This window comes from Amblyomma maculatum, chromosome 1 (assembly GCF_055883805.1).
Source record: "Amblyomma maculatum isolate TAMU_Amacu chromosome 1, ASM5588380v1, whole genome shotgun sequence".
NCBI lineage: Eukaryota > Metazoa > Arthropoda > Arachnida > Ixodida > Ixodidae > Amblyomma > Amblyomma maculatum.
This window is the reverse complement of record NC_139344.1, coordinates 269,482,404-269,502,712: the sequence shown is the minus strand read 5'-3', so window position 1 is coordinate 269,502,712 and position 20,309 is coordinate 269,482,404. Positions and strand designations below refer to the sequence as shown.

The 20,309-nt window shown below is 42.2% G+C and overlaps 1 protein-coding gene across 2 annotated transcripts in view; it reads right to left on the bottom strand.

Moving 5' to 3' along the window:
• Positions 1 to 20,309, bottom strand: part of Got1 (Glutamate oxaloacetate transaminase 1) — a 51,565-nt gene that overhangs the window by 13,604 nt on the left and 17,652 nt on the right. Inside the window, exons 2-6 of one of the 2 annotated variants that reach the window (XM_084591234.1) lie at positions 17,813 to 17,994; positions 17,620 to 17,728; positions 11,176 to 11,288; positions 1,149 to 1,253; positions 193 to 343 (exon numbers count right to left, since the gene is read on the bottom strand). In XM_084591234.1, the coding sequence (XP_084447360.1) occupies positions 193 to 343; positions 1,149 to 1,253; positions 11,176 to 11,288; positions 17,620 to 17,728; positions 17,813 to 17,994 (660 nt within the window). Of the gene's footprint in view, positions 1 to 192; positions 344 to 1,148; positions 1,254 to 11,175; positions 11,289 to 17,619; positions 17,995 to 20,309 lie in introns of both variants that reach the window. The other variant, XM_084591233.1, reaches the window with a different exon arrangement.

Sequence of the window (20,309 nt, the reverse complement as noted above, 5' to 3'; positions counted from 1 at the left end):
AGAATGCATAATATAAAGCTTCATGAAGCATAATGACTACAAATCCAAAGCAAAAAGATAATAAAGTGTTACAGAAATATGCACCAGATGGCAGTGCTCTACCAGAGAAGGATTCTGGTTCCATTAAGCACCAGCAGACAACAAAATTTCCAGCACTGATCCTGTGGCTAAGCTGCAAAGTGGAATACTCACTGTACAGACCAAAGTTTTTGGCAAATGACTGTGCGCAAACCAATTCAAAACCCAAGGAAACAAAATAGCGTATGGCCCAGCTGTCTTTTTCCAAGTCTCCAGAAGCAAATCCTTGGTAAGCACAATCAAAAAAGGGAAACAGCTTCTTGGCCTGGGGAAAAAAAAAAAAAAAAAGACACCATCAAGTGTGAGCAGAAAAAGTTTCCCTTCCATCAAACCCAGGAGTTGCCTACCATATGCTCTTATTACAGAATTAACACCATTTAATTACTATAAAAACGTGCTAACTGCAGCAGCCGTCTGCAAACATAATATATCAGGTGATATAAGAATTTCAGGGCTCAACACTCATTTCTATAGACTCAGTGTGGGTGAATTGAACTGATACTATTGTTTTTGGTTACAAAAGACTAGTGAACAGTGTGTCAGACAGTTGATGCGATGTAGCAGCCATTTCTGCAGCCATCAAAGTTTGGAAAATATTTGCTATAATATGAAGCAATGGCAAATGTTAGTATGACTTCACAAGATGAGCTCGTTGTGCACAACCCTTCGGAGAAAGCTTCACGAACCAGCAGTTGCGTTTCAGAATTGGGCACTGCAGCAGTGGCATGCCAAGCTGTGTGACCTGGTATCCTGGTAGCACATGTGTTGTACCTGAACTGACAACACGTTTACAGTTGCACACTGAGTATTTGCACACATTTTGTAGCTCAGGAAGAGCAAAGAGTGCCAGAAGTAGATTAATGAAAGCAAATATCCTCAAATGAGAACAGCTATGAAACATGGCTGCCCAAATTTATATATGCTCTGTGTGCAGATCAAATATTATTGGAACTTCTGCTTCTGTTATCAGGTATATCTTGAACCCATACTTATTATTCATTTCATGACACTAACTTTACTTTACTACCATCATAAGTATGTTGCTCAGGTAATGTGAAAAAATGCAAAACCTTGATGACTTCAGCTATCTTCTTCCACTGATCCTGGGTGGGATCGATGCCTGTAGGGTTGTGAGCACAGGCATGCAGCACGATGACAGAGTCTTCTGGAGCATTCTATAAAAAATAAAAAGCCAAATGAAATAAGGCATGCCCATGTCCCAGAATACTACTTATTAAGCTGTGAAAACTGTCTATGAAGGAGCACCATTCTTGAAACCTACTACCAAAAAATGTTCTTTTGATTGCTACACTTGTAAGAATGAAGTCACCGGAAGTGAAAAACCATGCCCTGGAGCCTCCGAGGCTCTTGTAGTGTGACTCCTATTAGAAATGAAGCTAAACGTGTGTACCAGCACGGCAAGATCCTAGCAATACTGCATTTGTGTAAATTGATTGCCAACATGCTATGTGTGACTCACTGTATTTCCTTGGTCTCCTTTCATGGTTGCTTTGCCCCTATCAACACATGTTGCTTCTAATACTCAAAAAATTGTGATGTACAAGAAGAGATAACTGTAAAATTTTAAAGATGGCAGGGGCTCAAAATAAATTCAGGAGATGACAGACATTTGCAAAATAAAATTTTAAGGTTCTCTGCTGCAAGAACAGCCATATGGCTCAGAAGTTTATTGACATGTTGTGTAGCTACAGGCAACCTGCAAAAATTAGAGGGTCTCTTAGATGTCCCTTAAGAGGAGAATGGTGAAAGCATACCCTTCCTCTCCTATCATTTGCCTCTCATAGTTTGCATCTTATCGGCGTTCGTTGCAGTGCTACATATAATTATAACTGGTTTACAAGAAAGGAAAGGCGCAGTATCTATCACACTTTTTCCGGCAAGTGGGAGTTTGGACGGTACACCATCGCTCCTGTCGCATGGCATTCCTTGGCGTGCGTTCAAGTGTGGGATTGCAGATGGCAGGAACGCTAGACAAGAACACATCTCGCGGAATATGAGAGATCTCGCACACAACTCTCGCGCACAAAATTTCGTTCCATGAGCCTGAAAGGCTTTTGCCTTAACGTTTTCCAAGCCCACAGCAATGCCCTCACATATAAGTGACCTAGCGAACAAAGCAACTTTGAGGAGCATGGCGAACTGGATAATTAGAATGGGTTCATTTCAAGAAAAACCAGTGCAAAAAACAAGGACAACGGGGAATAACGGACAAACGCAACACTGTCCCATAACTGAAATGTTTAGCGACGAAAAGAATTACATTGATACCATCTAGACACGCGCATGTGGGAAGGGAAGCATGCTGAGGAAGGAAGGCTTCGCGGGTGCGGCATTAGGCACAGGAGGGACTAAGTGCCTTGTAAGGATGTTTTGGTTTGGTTTGTGGGATTTAATGTCTCAAAGCAACTCAGGCTGTGAGAGGCACCGTAGAGGAGGACTCCGGAAATTTCAACCACCTAGGGTCCTTTAACGTGCACTGACATCGCACAGCACACAGGCGCCTTGCTTTTCGCCTCCATCGAAAAGCTGCCGCCGAGGCCGGGATTCGATCCCGCGTCCTTGGGAACAGTAGTCTAGCGCCGTAACCACTGCACCACCCCAGCGGGCCTTGTAAGGATGGGGTGGTATACCGAGTACCCATGCTGTGTGGACGCTACTATATCGGGCAGACGGGTCATTGCATTAATGTGATGCTGAGAGAGTACTTTCTGTACTTTCTGTCAGCCCGGCTAGAACGAATCTGTCTAAACACTGTGTCATGTGTGGGCAGAAGGAAGGAGATAAGACAAAAAAGAAGTCATTACGTAAGCTGCTCTTCGATCAATTTCTGATCTTGTTACGCCTCCCAGGCAGATTAACCCGAGAAGTGTCTGAAGCCTTCCATTATTGGAGGAGTGGAGAGGAATGCATCAGTCATCCCTCCATACAGTTGTTTGAACGAGAAGCTGAGTAGACATTATCGGTGACGAGGCATTCCTGCTAGTAATTTTACTTTTTTTTTTATGCCTCCCTTCCTGCATGCGCATGTCTAGATGGTGTAAATGTACTTCTTTCAGTCGCTTAACATTTCATTTGCAAGACAGACAACACTGTGTTTGTCAATTATTCTCTGTTGTCCTTGTTTTTGCACTGGTTTTCCAAGGAGGCATCAGAACGAGGATGTGATGTCCAATCATCAGTCATAGCATGGCTAGAGACATAAGTGTCCTCGTTCAGCAGAGGCAGCATCAGATCGCCTAAGGCAGCGATTGGTCAGTAAACATCATACAAGGAATGAAAAAAAAACTGCAATATAATCACTGCTTCTTCACTCGTCAGTCCAGTTTTTAAGACATCAAGGTAGTGAATTAAAGAAGTGAAGCAGCAATTGCATGGCAGTTTTTTCAGGCATCACATGACGTATGCTGACGTCACAACTATCATTCGGGCAGCAAAACAAACAGCATAAGTGAATGAATTCAATTACCATACATTATTTAGTAGTCACAGGAAAGTACCACGTGCTGATTCGCATGTGCTAATGCATCATTCTCTTTTAAGAAAGGAGTGAAAGGGGCAGACCATGATGCAAAGTGACTCCATGAATCGGTTGAGTCTCTCATTAAGCAGAACGCTGTTTCATTTTTGTTGCCACAACAGCTGCAAGCCCCAGAAGATTTGGGCTGTTCAGAACAGTCAAGTGGCAGCAGCATTTTCTGGTCATTACACATTGCCCATAAAACGGGTTTACTTACAATGCTCAAAAAAGGTTTCCGGCACCTTTTATGGTAAGCAATGATACCACTTTTCAACTAATAATGCTTCACAATATGACCGTGTTTCCGACTGCTAAAGCTTTGTTATTCACACGAACCAAGAAAGGTATGGTGTGGTATGTGAGGTCCAACATATCAAGATCTGCGCATGGGCTATGAAAAGTGACAAAATGGAAAGCGCCGAACTAATTTCAAACATCTCGGGTTCCCAAACACACACTGGTATCACACAGCACCAAGACATTTTTGCATATCGCCTGCACTGAAATGTGGCCACTATGGTTGGTATACTATCCTGCAACATTAGAAGTAAGCAGTCAGGTGCCTAAATCATTGAATCATTGCAGTGTATGGGCTCAATTCTATGACAGATGGACCACTAGCGACCTGCCAAGTTTTCTGCATTTACAGGTATTTGTAAGTAAAGTGAAACCTTTGTAATAATGAGCATTCTCATGCCTGCCAACTTGCCAAAGTCAAAATTCAGGGGCAGAGGGTGCAGCATGCATCAAGTGCACGTGTCCAGGATAGTACCTTGTCTTCGAAGAAAGATTCTCTTGTTGAAATATGGGCTACCAGACTAAGGCCCCTCAACCCTTCTTCACCTTTTTAAAACTTTGCCCACTTTTCTGCTCTCTCCAGAAAATTTCTGCAGCACACTTTCTAGAGGCATTAAATGCAGTAATACTACAATAAAAAAAGTTTTGGAACGTTAGGTTACTTTCCAACGGCCTCCGTTGCTACGTTTAATCATTTATTTTTTCTCAGAACCCCGTGTCACGCAAGGTTGAAACTACAATGACACATAATTCATCAGCGAGGTTTGCAGATTGCCATGACAACTCACAGTGAACTATTTCTGAAAGGCTGGCATTCTTTTTAACATATTTTCCCCCTTCACGAATGATTCACACAAAGACAAAGGTCGCCCTTGCCTTGCACTCTGCGTGACGTAACCTTCGTCAAATGTGGTCACCCAGCTAGTAGGGCATATGCAGGTCGCGTCACTGGTTCCAACCGTGCTTATTATTAGCAGCGCAGATGGTATTGCGAACCACAAACTGTGCTACTTGTTTCATAATGTCAGAATGGTGACAATTTCAAATGGCTACCACACCTATGGAGTCTATAACCAAACTCTGCCTGCAATTAACTTGCTTGCAACACATCCCAATGATTAAAAAAAAAAAAATTAACATTGTGGCTTTTGCACGAGATCAGCGATATGAGATCTGAAACACACTGTTCAGTCAGAAAAATCAAATTTTTGAATTTCGTTTACTTCGGAAAACTAGTCAGAAACTAGTCAGTCTCCTCTCAGGAAAGCTGATGGCTCGTCATGCAAGTACGAAAGAGACGCAAAGCTTGAAGGTAGAAAACTTTGCTGGCAGCTGTAGTAGTTACGGGTTCGCTGGAATCAGGTGATAAGCAGAATGAGCAAGATATAATGGTTAGCTTCGAATATCTTTATTTTATTGCAATTCTAAACAAATCTAGGGGAAATTTTCAAGAGAAATTGGGCCATGTTTGTACAATTGGGAGGTTTGGTCAAAATTCAGGTATGTCCCGGATAACTTGCTGGCAAGTATACATTCTGATGCATCAAGATGCAGGCTCAAGGTCACTACAATAATCCTCAATTAACACAGCTTGGTATCTAGAATTACGCAAATGTCACAACTGCACTAGCTGAACTAAACCCACTCTGCAAATGTCATTCAGTGACCAGGTTTCAATCCCAGTGCTATGTACATTGATATATGTAAGCATGAATTTGCATGAAAAAATATCCCAAGTTTACTTACGACTGCCCTTATGACTGGAAGAGGAATACAACAATTTCATTGTTTAGTCTCTCACAGGACATCTGCCAGTAGGATGGTTGAAACACTCACATCAAAACACTCATTAATAAACTGCTGTGGGGGACACTTATATTACTAGCTATTTAGTAGTTTCATGAGTTAATAAACATGCACAGTGCCTGTCACAGCTCAGAAAAATTGTTGGTTAAATAATGTCTCTCTCTTTTATACACACACATGCAAGCACACATTAAATGACCTGCTTTTTTTTACCAGTTTTCAGTAATCAGCCTGCGTGGATTTCAGGGGAAAGCCTTCTGCACCTTCTCTTCCCCTTTGCACCACACAAAAGGATCAACCCAACAAAAGTATCACATCAGTGATTCCTGTAGTGAAAGCCTGTCAATTCAAACTTCCTTAATTAAAATTCTGGATAATTCATACTCGGTCCATCCCTCCCTGCTTCACTGATCTCTATGTAAAACATAGCCTATTAACTTGAACATAGATCAGTTTCATCACCAATAATTGAAACTATGCACCGCCGTGCCTTCGGCCTAGTAAAAAAAATATACAATGCTTTTTACATACAGGGCACTTTGTGACAGCAGCAACCTTTTTTAAGGAGTCAGTTCAAGTTGCTGTCTGCATGCACAGAATGTTAATGATTCACTATACCATCAAATATGAATAAAAATATAAAAAATGCCATGTGCCAGCCTATTTCAGCACTGGCAATAGCTTAGGGAATGTGACAGCAAGCTGGTGATATCTTCACAGCAGTTATATACAGGAAGTCCCAGCCAAGATGAACCAAGATTTAAAAAAAAAAAAAGCCTAAGCACTCTTCCCAACTGAAATAAAGTGAGTGTTACTAAGTCATGAAAAGTATGCATTGGTATCTTTCGTTCTGCCTATTTGAATAATTAGTCAACATGAACTAATTAACATTTTAAATGTCACTATAAATCACAGCTTGAGGGGCATGTGTGGTGGTCGTTTGCTAGTGTGTGTCTATGTGGTGGACTTTGTGACTGTCCTGCTTGGATGATGGTTGTGTTACACTGGGACGATTGTGGTAATAGCTGCTGGGCAAAGAAGAGATGTGTGGAGATGTACTTGAGTGTAGAATTTGTGTCTGTCATGCTTGGACGATGTTTGAGTTCTGCGGAGAAGAAAGTGCTGCTACCTTCTAGGCAAAGAAGAGGTGTGTAAAGATGTACAGTCTTTGTCAAAAGTGTAGAGCCCGGGGGGTCTGCTTCTGAGACACTTCCTGCGGCTTGTAATGCATTTTCTGCGTTTCCGAATCTCTTGGTGGTAAGAAGATTTTTTGCCCTACACTCTCCAATGGGAAAGACCTCCATTTATGCTAAACTAGTGCCACTACACGGCTCAGAAGCGGACCCCCTGGGCTCTACACTTTTGACAAAGGCTTTACTTGGGTGTAGGAGAGGATGAGTGGTGAAGAGGAAGTGTGTGTTCAGATCCATATTATAGTTGGTAGTGTGCGCCTGCGTTGTGTTTCTTCTCATGTGATTGTGTTTGTCGAGCCACCTTTCTGGGTCACTATAAATGCTCAGCTGTAACCTGGAAAGTTGTCGAACACCATGAAAATAATCCTGCCTAAGTGTTTTCAACATGGTAGCCATAGCGCAGCCCTTTTTATTCGTCAAAAATGAAAGCCCGCTGCCCAAACTATCCAAACGCTGCCCAAAAGAGTGAAATTTCAAACTACCTGCTCGATTTCACTGAAACTTGCAGGGATAAATATAAATATAAATATAATAATAGCAGTGCTCTATAAATATAGAGCACTTCTGGCGCCATCTATGCCAAATTTCATTATTCTAGAATAAGTATGAGGGTGTTATGCAACTTATGCGACAAGGATGACTATGCTTGCTTGGGAAAACTATTATTCTGAAAAAATTTTCCAAATGTTTTTAGATATGTGGCCTCATGAATGTCGCTTGAGCACACAGCTATGGAATTAATTTGCTTAGTTTTGATATATTTTAAAGGAATGCTATATAAATAACAGCACTGGTTCCTTCATTACCATCATTCTTTAAAACTTCAAAATTCAGAATCAATTTATTTGATTTCGCTACAGAGGTCAGGTGCACGGACAAAAAGATTAAGAAAACACAGCCTGATGTGATCTATGCCCCTTTTCAGTACATATTTATGCATACATGCATAATATTAAGGATGGCATTGGCAGTAACTATATGATAACAAATTCAGTACAGAACATGGAAAAATAAACAAAGTATACTGTAACCGTAAAAACAGTGAAATGGTATTAGAAGCAAAGTAACACTTTTGGTAGTAATACGAAGTAGATAAAGAAATCGTATAATAAATAAAAATATCTTTAGACAGCGACAACATTGGACAAACTAGTCCAAGACTTCCCCCCATTGAGCAACAAAGAAGTGTGAATGACCGCAATAGTAAAAAAAAGAAAAAGAAAAAAAAAAGTAGCCAGTTTTTTCTACTCTTCTCCTTGGCTTTCACAATCTTTTATTACTTTTTTCCTTAGAACTATAGCCCTTGTATGTTTAGTAATGATGCTAACGTGAACTGCAATTTCATGATGACGAGTTTCATAGACATCAGTGTTTCTTGTTGGGCTCACTAATATCGAAATAAAATTATTTCTGAGGTGTTTGCTTTTGTAATATTGCTTCAGCAATTTTTCATTATATAGAGATTGTACTGGGCAAATTTTCAGGTTATCAAAAAGGGGTGCGGTGTGAGAATCATAAGAGAATCTGAAAATAATGCGTACAGATTTTTTTTTTTTTTGGCAGTAGCAGCAGCTTATGCATGTTCGAAGCAGTGGTATTTCCCTAAACAAGGTGACAATAGTTAAGAAGCGAAAGAATGAGGGCGTTATATATAACTGATTTTATACTGGTTGGTAGAAAGGAGCTAGTTTCATATTATTCCGACTACTTTGGCAATTTTGTTAGACACCATGTTCAAATGCAAATTCCAGGATAAATGTTGTTCAAATATAACACCATGACTTTTGGACGATTCAACAATGTTAATGACTGATGTTCTGATCTCTTATGAGTAAAAAAAAAAAAAAAACCAGAAAAATAGACCCACTGTTGTGTTCCTCACAAAATCTTCCTCCAGAAAGCCCCTACAGTACTAATATTATAAAGTAATGGCAGAAGGATAATCTAAGCTGACAGTTTACCGAAAAAAATGGAGATATATGGATGCAAAGATCCAAAAAACACCCCAGCAGCATATGTTAGTCCTTCTGCACCTATATGCTGCTCGGTAGTAGTAGCTTCAAGTTGTCGCTTTTTTCTGGTCACCTCTGAGGTCTCCGCACACCACACAATTTGTTGTTTTTTTCTATGATTTCGACCGCGTGTGTGCCACAAGCCAATGTCAGGCTAGTCTAAGACTTTTTCCAGCTATTTTGGTCCTTCAGTGAAGTGTAGAAGAGCCAGTGCTACAGCTGTCTGTACAGTTATTCTGACAGAAAAAAACTGAGAGGTTGGCCTGTGTTGCATCGGCCGCTCGCTTTCGTGAAGTGGCTCAGTCTAAGCCATTGCATGATGCAAACTTCGTATACGAGCTGGCATCCTTCCAACAAATATGCATGATTGAAGAAACCGTAAAAGCAAGGTGACTAGATTTAGCCCTGGAGGTGATCACACGTGGTCTGACAAAGCGAACCCTCGCATGGCATGAAACATTTCAAATGTCACATGCCGCCTTTGCACCTCAAGTTTTAGCCTTCTAACCAATTAAGGCTTGCCGTTCGATTTTCATGCTTTTTCTTCATTTTTTCATACACTCTTTCTACTCTCAATGGAGGCGCCCATGCGTGTTAGAAAAAGGAAGGAATGATACTTCTGGCAAGGGTACACACTGCACGCTAGGCCGAATACACACCCTGCGTGCATACTTTCAAAAAGGCGCTGGCGGGACGTATCCCCGGGCCCAAAGGAGTGTGAAGGTGCTGCCGCTCTTTCAATAAATAAGAATTCCTTCGCTTCTAGAGCACTCTCATGAAAAAGAATTTGGCTGAGAGGTTCTTTATTTGTCCAGAAATCAAAAACAATAATCGAACACGGATCTTTTATCCCAAATCGCGTTTTTTGTGCACCGTGTCCCCTCTTAAGAAAGACGCCAAGAGCCACTATTGGCTCCTTTCTTAAGTATCTCATAACGAAGCCTCTCATTTCATCTTCATTTGTTCGCCGAAATGTTCTCAGGACTGAGAGTTTGATTAGTTGCCCATTATACTTTATTAGTAGTGTGAAGATATCAGCGTCATTAAATTTAAGATTATCAATTCATATCAGAGAAGTGCTAAACAGTAAAAGAGCATCCTACTCAAGGACACTATTTTTGATTGTTAAGCTGTTCAACTTTTGCAGGCCAAAACATCTGCCTATTTTGGAATATTGTAGTGCTTAGATTTCTTAACACTAGTACTTAAAAAGCAAAATTAGTTGCATTGAAGAAAAATATTTATTAATGCAACATGAGCTACTAAAGATATCATTTCATAATATCAAAAACTCTGGGAAAGTAAAAAAATCTTGCAAGAAGAATGAAGGAGAAAAAGTGCACGTTGCTAACATCAAATCTGGACTGTATGTGGTAATAACCAAATTAATAACACAGAAACAAGTTTGCTGGCATATTAGCTTAATATGCTAGCTTAGAACCAACAAGCTTAGAAGCAAATACCTTATGAAATGGCTCAGTCAGTGAGCCAGTCAGCTGCTGCAACATAGTTTGATTTAGTTTATGGGGTTTAACTTCAAAAGCAACTGAGGCTATCAGGGGTGCCGTAGTGGAAAGCTTGGGATAATTTTGGTCACCTGTAGTTTTTTGCGCTGACACAGCACAGCACACGTACGCCTTGCATTTCTCCTCCATTAAAATGCAGCTGGGATCACACCTGGGTCAACTGGCTCAGTAGTCAAGCACCATAATCACTGAGCCATTGTGATAGGTGTTGGCAACATTAGCCAGTTTCAAAGTTCAATACATAAATTTTAAAACCCTGCAAAATAAACAAATGTTAAAAATATGAAATGAACAAAACAGAAAAAAAAAAATTTCCTTTTCATGCTTGTCGCAACTAACTTCCAAGAGGGAATGCAATAGAAATGCAATTACCGTGAGGGCTATTACCTCGGATGTATTTGCCGCAGCTGCCTCAGTAAACACATACAGACTCACATTTTTGCGAGGAGCCATCATGACTCAGATAATCTGATGGTAATGCAAGCAAGTGAAACATACTAATTACCCCTGCTTTCATCATAAAGTTCCACCTCAGTACTTCACTCAAACTTATAGAAAAGCAGTGTTGCATTGATTACTAAGTGGCAAGTGTGAAAAACAAAATCAGAAGAAATCACTTAAGACATGCTGAGCACTGTTTATCACTTCAAAACCTGCCACCCATGTGAAGAGTTTGTACACAGAACAAGCACAAAAGAGTAAATGAAATAATGTACTAGCCGTACCTGCAGATCTTCAATCATGCCATCAAAATCAAGGCAACGGTTCTTGGCATCCCAATAACGGTAATGCTTCAGATTTTGAAAGCCAGAATGCTTGAAAACTAATGCATGGTTAGCTGAAACAAAGAGAGAACAACCATTATTGAATTACAAAAATGTGCATGTCAATCAATGGTGTCTTTGATTTGCCAAGCTCAGGACTTGTTCCTCAACACTATGTGCGCGCTAGAAGTAGAATCATTAGCGATGCACATAAGTAGCTCTCCGCTAAGCAGGGAAGTCCCAGATCCAATGTATTTTGAGCACCTAACATACGCTTGCCAAGTGCCTCGCTGTTGTCTGCCTAGTAAACATTTCCACTCACTAAACTGCTACATGTGGTCCCTTTGTGATATCACGTACGATCCGTGAAAAAAATGCCTGCATTTCCTCATCAACAGAATGTACCAAGTTTGCCTTGATAGACAGAAAACTCGATTCCATCACTATGTCACTACTCGTACAGACACACTCCACACTGCACCCAAGGAGAGAACAATCAGAAATGAAACAAGCGTGAATTTGAAGCACATACAGCGGCACCATGCATACCAAAGGTGTTGCTGAATAATGCAAGCATTTCATTATTCGCCTGCCGTGAGTGGCCCTTATTTGAAGAGCGATTTGCACAACAAGGAGTATGACTCTTTTTCAATACGGCCACAAGTGGTGCATGTGACACTGTCGTCTGCTCCATGAGGAGAGCCCCTGGACTTCTGTGGAACCATATTTTAATACAGTTAAAACATCATTTCATGAAACCCAAATTTAAGAAGTTCCCAATCTAACGAACAAATTTTCACCCTTTGGCAGATACTCATGTGGTTTTAATCTTGTCATGAACCCGAATTAACAAACTAACTTTGCCAGCGAACTCGATTAAAGAGAAGTTTTCTTCAAATAAATAAGTGAAATAAGCGGTCATTTTTTATTTTGAAACACGCCGACGGGCTTTTTTTCGGGCATGCGATCTTATCGCCTTAAAGCATCTCATTACTCTTAGATGATGAAGGTATCGTCAAGAGCATCGCAGGTGCGCCAGGGCAGTCGGAACATAAGGACGATGCGGATGGCTCGGAAGCTCCTGTGCCCACTCCAAGTCAGGTGATGGATACTGCTGATCTCTTGAGGTAGTTTGCTGGGGCCCAAGAGGGAACCAAGGATGCACTGAAAGCGCTTTTGGGCTATGTGAAATGTGTACGCCCTCTACTGGCGAAACGCACACAGGCGAACACAAAAGTTCCTTCATTGCAAAATAAATTCGCAGTTCTCTCAAGAACACAGAGGTGTGCTGTTTTGTTTTCCTTCAGTTTCATGCACAAGCAATTTGAGTCGCCCTCGCTGATGTTTCATATGCGCAGACATATATTAACAGAAAATATGATGCAGTGGTAGGTAGCATTTCGGTGTCGCCATGTTGAATTTCCAGATTTAGAAAAACTGAAAAATTATTTTCTCAATATTTACAAGATCACAATTTAACGAAATATTTCAGCCTGCTGTATATGTTTTAACTGCAATAATAATTTAAAAAAGAAAATAAACCTTCCGAAGAGTCGCACTAGTGGGAGGAGCTGTCCTGTCAAATCAAATAGTGGACAAGGGTTCCAGCAGTTCCGAACAGTCCAGGATGACAAATCGAAAAAATCATAGGAGTGCAGAAGATATATATTTAGTCACACCAACTATATGGCAGAAAAAACTCAGAATCTGCTGCATCAACACTTGCATGATACTGAGTACATGACAATATGCTCATGATGACCATAAGGTGACAAAAACATATTTGCTGGAGGAGATTTATTTTGTGCATCCTTATGACATGCGTAAATCTCCTGTATAGTTTGTGCCCGTCAGTAGCCCAACGCTAATACAATGGAGTGGTGCCGTCACAAATGCTGCGCGGCACCGCCATTCTCACTGCTGATGGCACCACTCACATAGGAATTGGGCACTCGCGGCGATGAGCACGAAGTGCGCTGGCTGCGCATGGCGCTGTTATTTGTCACAAGTGGAACTACTTTAAATCTGCATTACGACTATTCTTTCTATTCTAGTTGAAAGACTGACTTATCCTCTATGCATAACGGTTAAATAACGTCTGGATGCCAAGGCATATGAGATTTTCAATGTGATTTCATACAATGTGCATACTTGCACAGAGCACTACACGATTCATTTTCAGCAGTGCTATGTTTTGATGCAGGGGAGCTAGAATAAATCATGATTCGTACACTGATGTATAACAACAAAATACAGGAGCACAGGGAGCAGTATGTATTTATATAATTAAAATCAACAGCAGCTGCTTTACAATTTCATGTATTTCCGAGAATGAGTTTTGTCCATTAGTGTGCAGACAGAGCAGCAGTCTGATGACACTGGTGATCATGACTTCAGCCAAAGTTTGATGGCGTCCTCTATCATTTACCAGACACTTCAGGAGGTGTGATCAGGACACAGCTGGCACTGCTGCCTATGTCAGGGTGGAAAATGTACAGCAGCTCATCTGAACAATGAATTAAACCCCTCTCTCCAGTTACCGAGTGAAGTGCTAAAGTGGCTGATAAATTGATGGTTTTGCAGCAAGTACACAACACTCCTCACACTCTATGCACCCACCTACACATAATGCTGCAGACAACCGTAAGGCAGGCAGGGAGAGTTGAAGGCACACTTTGCACATTTAAGCATCTCAACAGCTGCACAGCGGCCATTGGCAAATCATCACCCCTCTCAGATGCCTTTGCTATTGAAACTGTAAATGCTTTGCTGTGATGGTCATGATGCAACACACTGCTGTATTCCGAGGCCGCTGTGATGCCAATCTTCAAGATTTCCTGAAGTCCTGACAATACAGAGCCCATGTCCTGCTGATCACTGCAGCCCAATGGCTACCTCAAAGTTTTAAATAACAACAGCTCAATAGGGTCACTACTGAATTTTCTAGTCAGAGCAAAGAACTTATGCTCAATAATAAGTACCAAATGCAGGCAGCTAAAAAGTATGCAGTCAGCATGAGGGCTTCATATTGTTACGTGGTGACATGACAAGCGATGAAACACGGCGACACAACCGAAACAGAACGATGTGATGACATGACGATGAAATATGCTTTAATGGCCAGCGGGCCTGGCGCGAGCGCTCCACCCCGCGCCACTGCCCGCTTCGTCATCTTCGTAGCACTACCCGGGGCCACCGAGCGATCGTCTCGATCGATTGCTAGAAATCCATTGCATGAAGTGACGATGAACACAGACACAGGATTAGGACATGAAACGCTGGAATGAATGCAAAGATGGGATGAATGCTTGCCCTAGAGCATCAGGTCCAATCTTCACCGTTTGCCGAAGGCCAAGGCTCATGGACCCGCCGAACGGCTTGGGCGGGGGTGCTGTCTTCGCTTGAGTGGTCGTGAGGTCGCTTCGTCGTGGAGTCGGTCGGGTCGGCTTTGGGCTCTTCCTGGTCGTCATGTGTTGTGGTCAGGGCTGGAGACGGGGCTGGGGATAGCGGCTGGTCGGGTCTGAGCACAAAGGGCTGGGTCAAACCTGGGCGGCGATCTCCACGGGCTCTCAGCCGATGGACCCGGCGCATGGTTGGCTTCGACGGTGCAAAGCGAGGATGGGGATGAACCGCACCTCCAACCAAATGTTCGTAGCAATATGTTTGAACTGTCAGAAAGCCATGTGCATCGATACAGAGCGGAAATGTCACCTCAAGCCAATCAAGCAACACCTTGAGCCAAACCTTGGCTCAAGGTGTTGCTGTTTGCTGCTTGTGTCATGCAGGAGGAACTAGCAACAGATATATGAAACGTTGGCCCTGCATAACCAGAAAAAAAGGATGGTAACTGAAAGCAGCCTTTTGTTTTAAGAACTCCAGGGCAGATGCGACTTCAGGAGAAGTGCTTCCCCGGCCCCCAAACATTCCCTAATAAAATTCCTCATAGGCTTTACAATTAAATTAGATGACGAATTAAATTCCTCACAGACTGCTGCCTCTTGCATTTCATATAACTTCAAGTGAGAAGATGATATCTCTCCCTTCTTTTCGATGTCACATACTAGAAACTGAAAGTGAATGGTTTTCAGTCTCTCTGTATCAAATGAATACTGTGCCCTGCAGGTGAAAAATCTGCAGCAGAGTTCCTTCATCCCATTAACATTTACTATGCCCAGGGGTGGAAGCAGCGTTGAGAATTTTGGAGCAGCTTTGGGAGCAGTTATAAAGCCATTTTGGAGCAGCTTTGGAGCAATGAAAAGAGTTTTGGAGCAGGTTTCTAAGGTTAAACACCTCTGATAATTGCAGTTTTCTCTTTCTGAAATATAAAACCTCCAATCTGATTCCTTTTTATGCAAGTTTAATATCTTTCCAACTTTGCACTCATCTCTGACAAGATAAACGGCCAACAACTTGGAACAGAACCGCAGCAAAAGGAACGCTTGCTGGTGTACTTCAAAACTGAACATCTAATGTGACCTAAAGCATTTCCCTATTTTGACTTCATAGATGAAAATGTCGAGTCTACCACTTCGATACGCTCGAGCAGAGTCACTAATTTGGAGCTCAGATTAATGGGCACAACATTTCCGCTCTCTATCTTGTGCATATCCTTTTTGATCCTACGCCTCTGTTGATAAATTCCTGAACACTGGTCAGTAGTGCCTTCAGGAAATATAGATGGCACTGAAGGACAACCTTTTCATACTTCAGCATTGTTACTTCATTGTCTCCTGCCAATAGTTCTATCATTCTTTGCTTGAGCAATGCTGGGGCTCATTTTTGACACCTTGGCAGTAGGCCCAGTATGGCTTTCCAACACTCTTGCGAGGCTTCCTGGGGATTGACACGTTTGGCGTACCAACCCATAACGCTTCAAGTATGATTTTGTCTGCCATAGGCCTGACAAGCTTGTCAATGACAAAAAGGTTCAATGGTGAAGTGCCTGCTTGTTCTCACAGCAGAACCATAAGAATAACTCATGCAGGTTTTGCAGTCAAACAAGTTTCCTAATGGCTCACAGTAGTTTGCGCTATCTGCTTCGCTCGCTGCTCTCGCTTCTGTCTCCATCGGTGATTCAAAAGGCTGAGAGAAGGTGCTATGTCACACACACAGTGCATTTTTTTTGCAATTATTCCCTTCAGTTGCCTGTGGCTCACCTAAATTTACTTCGAACAAATATTATGCTCCGCGCTTCCCTCCCTTACAAAAATTTCATTTGTGCCCAGTGCAAGATGCGTGACATCTTTGCCCCCGGTGCTGTGACGTTGTTTCCGTGTTTTTCTAACCTTGATGGCAGAACATCAAGGCAGCCAGTTTGGAGCAGTTTTGGAGCAATATTGCATTTTGGAGAAGGATGGAGCAGGGAATGCAGTTTGGAGCAGAATGGAGCAAATGGAGCAGCACTTCCACCCCTGTATGTCACATTGCTGACAAGGCACATTATCTTGAAGCCAGCCTCCTCAACCTTGATAAGAACATAGTGCATCAGCTTTGACAGTTGCTTGCCACTTTGCTTTAATCCGCATGTCATCAATAATCGTGGAATAAGCTCTTGACTATGGAAAGTTAAGCTTCTCCACCTCAAATTTTAGTTGGGTAAGACCACTAAAGCCGCTTTCCAAATGTACTCCCAATAAAATTTTGAAGCGTGTTTCTGCTTGGCAGCTTCAGAATTCATTCCTTCCCAGTGTGTCCATAAGACTTGTTATAAAGGTGCCTAAGCAGAAAGAAGTGGCATACTATACCTTCTGACCATGTTGGCATCTTTTGCCTTAGTCAATAATTTATTTAAGAGGAATACTGCAGCAACGTCCTTCTGATCAGCCTCTTCCTTGATGTATGCAGCATTTCCAAATCCATTCTTCTTTATGTCATTTCAGGTCTGTTTCGTAGTGATCAACTGCAGTGTGAGGCTTCTCGATTTGCTTCTTCAGGTCTTTATCCTTCCTCTTCCATTTTATTTTTTCTACTGCCAGAAGGTTGCCAAAGAGGTCAGCTTGTGTTGTTTTGTCAGCAAGAACAATCAGTACCTAATCATTTGCAGTGATGCAACTTGAATGATCTCATGACACTTCAAAGTGAGTTGTCACTTCACACTGAAGAGCGCCCACCTACATGACTGACATCGGATGCTGACATTTCAGGAATCCCATTTTCCTCATTCCTCTTGCATTTCTTTGTGGGCTCACCTTAGCTGTGCTGGTGCTTCAAAGCTGATCTCTTTCTGATGCATTTGCTACTCCTTTTCTTCAAGGCATGAGGCACTTTGGATCGGCAGCTGAGCTCCTAACCACTAAGTCAGTGCGCCAGGTAAAAGGCAAAAAGATACCGAATAGGCATTGCACAAAAGACAAGCAAAAATTGTTTAGATTAACAATAGATGATTCAAGCTCAATCTGCACTTACGCCAGGTAGGGGTAGACATGTAGACAGTCGTAAACTTGGCATGCTTGCATAGCAGATCTGCACCAATTCGCAATGATCCCGTTCCACTCAGGCACTGAACACCTACTGCCTGATGAAAAGATGCACACAGCATAAGGTTCAATACCATTATTAGGAAGGCAGAACATGCATGACTTAAAGTAATGAGAATTACCCGTCCTTCTTTGATGGCTTGATTTTCTTCACCAAGCAGCATGCGAGTGGCTGCCTTGCTAAAGTCATCCAAACCAAGCTGACCAAGATACTCGTGGTTAAGTGACGTGTCCTCGGCCATTTGTTTCTCAACCTTGCGAACCACTGGCAGAACCCATGGCTTAGCCTCCTCAGTTCTGTAGGCTTTAAAAAAAAAAAAAAAAACAATGATTAAACTTCAATGATATTAGGCCAGCTATGCCAAGATGGCTATGCCTAGGTGGCACAATGCTGCTAACCTTTCCTTTTTGTCTCGTAGCATTTATGCAAGTTGTGATGTCAGAAATAAGTACACAAGCGTTAACAGAACAGTGATGCACTCACTGTTCCGCTGCTTGCTATGAGTCACACACCCACCACAAGACATTTGCAGGTGACGGAGCAGTGCAGTGTCGCCACTTTGTGAGCGCACATGGCTTGTGAACAGTACTGTGACATCTCACTGGACAGAGACCAAAACTGAAACACTAGGAGAAATACAGCACTACAATAAATTATCTAAAGCCTTGTCTTCTTTTCTCTTGATCCTCAGACCTCATGCACCGTTATGCTCCTATCAGTGAAGACCGATCTGATGAAAATTTCAAGCAGTCAAACTCTGTAATGAATTGTTCTAACCTATTTACGCATATTCAAATGATGTTGAATGAATGGAAAAAACTTGTATAGCTCCTCATATTATGGAACACAAGAAGACAAACACAGGCCAGTGAACAAACGTTGCTGGTCTCCGATAAAACCTCATTTCCAAACTAGCATGAAGTTACAGGCTGATTCGTTACAATTGAAGGATTCTTGCATGCCAAAATAACACTGTATGAAAGAGAACTGAACAAGGGTTGAGGCAGAGCCTCAGTTCACAAGCTAAGCCAAGGTTTCGACAAAGGGACCTGTTTTCGTCTGGGCAAGATGAAGAAAGGTTCCCTGCATGCCTCGTTTAGGCAAGAACATAACTTTAACAGCTTCCTGCGCAGAAAACCGAAATCAAATTTTGTCAGCCCAGGGCATTCATTTATTCATTGAACTGCATTTGCCTCTTACGAATTGATAAGTTGAAGGATGTGTATGCTGTCTGAAGGTTATCAACATAGAGTGAATGCATACAGAATTTTAATGGCTAATAGATTACATTTGTTCATGGAAAGCATTTTTACAACACGAAGTGTAGTGCTTAAAATACACCACTAAGGTGTTCTATTCTCGAAAATCAAGTTTCTTGACAAAGTGGCACCAAGACATACTTGGAAGGAATGTGTGTAGATAAGTCATTTACCGAGTGCGCCATAATTACTGACACACACTCTGATCCATAACTAGATCTCCTAATATAAAAGTTTTTTCACGTCGTTCTTACTGATATTTCTTTACACCAGTTCGAGTGGGTTAGCTGTGCTTTATGCTCGTGTTCACATTTTTAAGATCATGGCACGCCATAGTCAGCACCGACCCGCAACCTTGTCGCAGAGGGATGCCGGACACACGCCTTCTGAGATAGGCAAACTTCTCACAATTCATCGCAAGATTGTTCATTAGACTTTTCAGCACGGCCCACTTCAGGACCGACCTCGCAGAGATCATTCTTTCATGGTGGCCACACCTCGCCTTAAAAAAAATAGTGAAAAAAGAAATGAACGGCAGCCATGGAGGAGCATGAGAAGTCTGGCCCAAGAGCTGAATGTGTCTGCCACAACAATGAGGCGAATTGTTCGACGGGACCTAAATATGTTCCGCTACGAGCTGCAGAAAAGACATGGCCTAACGGAGGCATAGAGAGAGGGAAGATTAAAAAAATGCTGGCTGCTCTTGGCGTGGGCCGCAAAGGAAGAGGGCATGATGACGGTCTTCACCGATTAAAAAATTTAACAAATTTTCACAGTGGAGGCACATCAGAGCACCCAGAACTCTCGTGTACTTGCTCCGACGCCACAAACTTGATGATGCAGCTAGTAGCAAATTTTCGCGAAACCCATCCGGCATGTGTGATGGTTTGTACAGGGGTATCCGCCACTGGAAGCACTCCCATTATTTTTGTGCCAAAAGGAGCGAAGATTGACACAAACACATACTTTAAGAACATTCTTGAGCCTCATCTACTGCCTTGGACTCAGTCCACTTTGGCAAACAGTCTTGGAGCCTGCAGCAGGACGGCACCCCAGCACACAAATAAAAAGGAGCCAGCAGTGGTGTCAAATTCAGGCGCCCGATTTCATCCCAAATTCGCCCGACCTAAACCCCATGAATTTCTGCGTGTGGACTATTCTCCAAGAGAAAGCCTGCACTCTTCAGCACACCACCGTTGCAGCCCTAGAAACATTGCTGGAGCGAGAATGGAAAAACATTGCAGAGAATACCCTGCAGGATGCAATTAAAGCGTACACAGAACGTTTAAGGGCCATGATAAAGGCCAAGGACGGCCATTTTGAAGTAAATGTTGCAAGCTGCATCCCTAAGGTATAGGG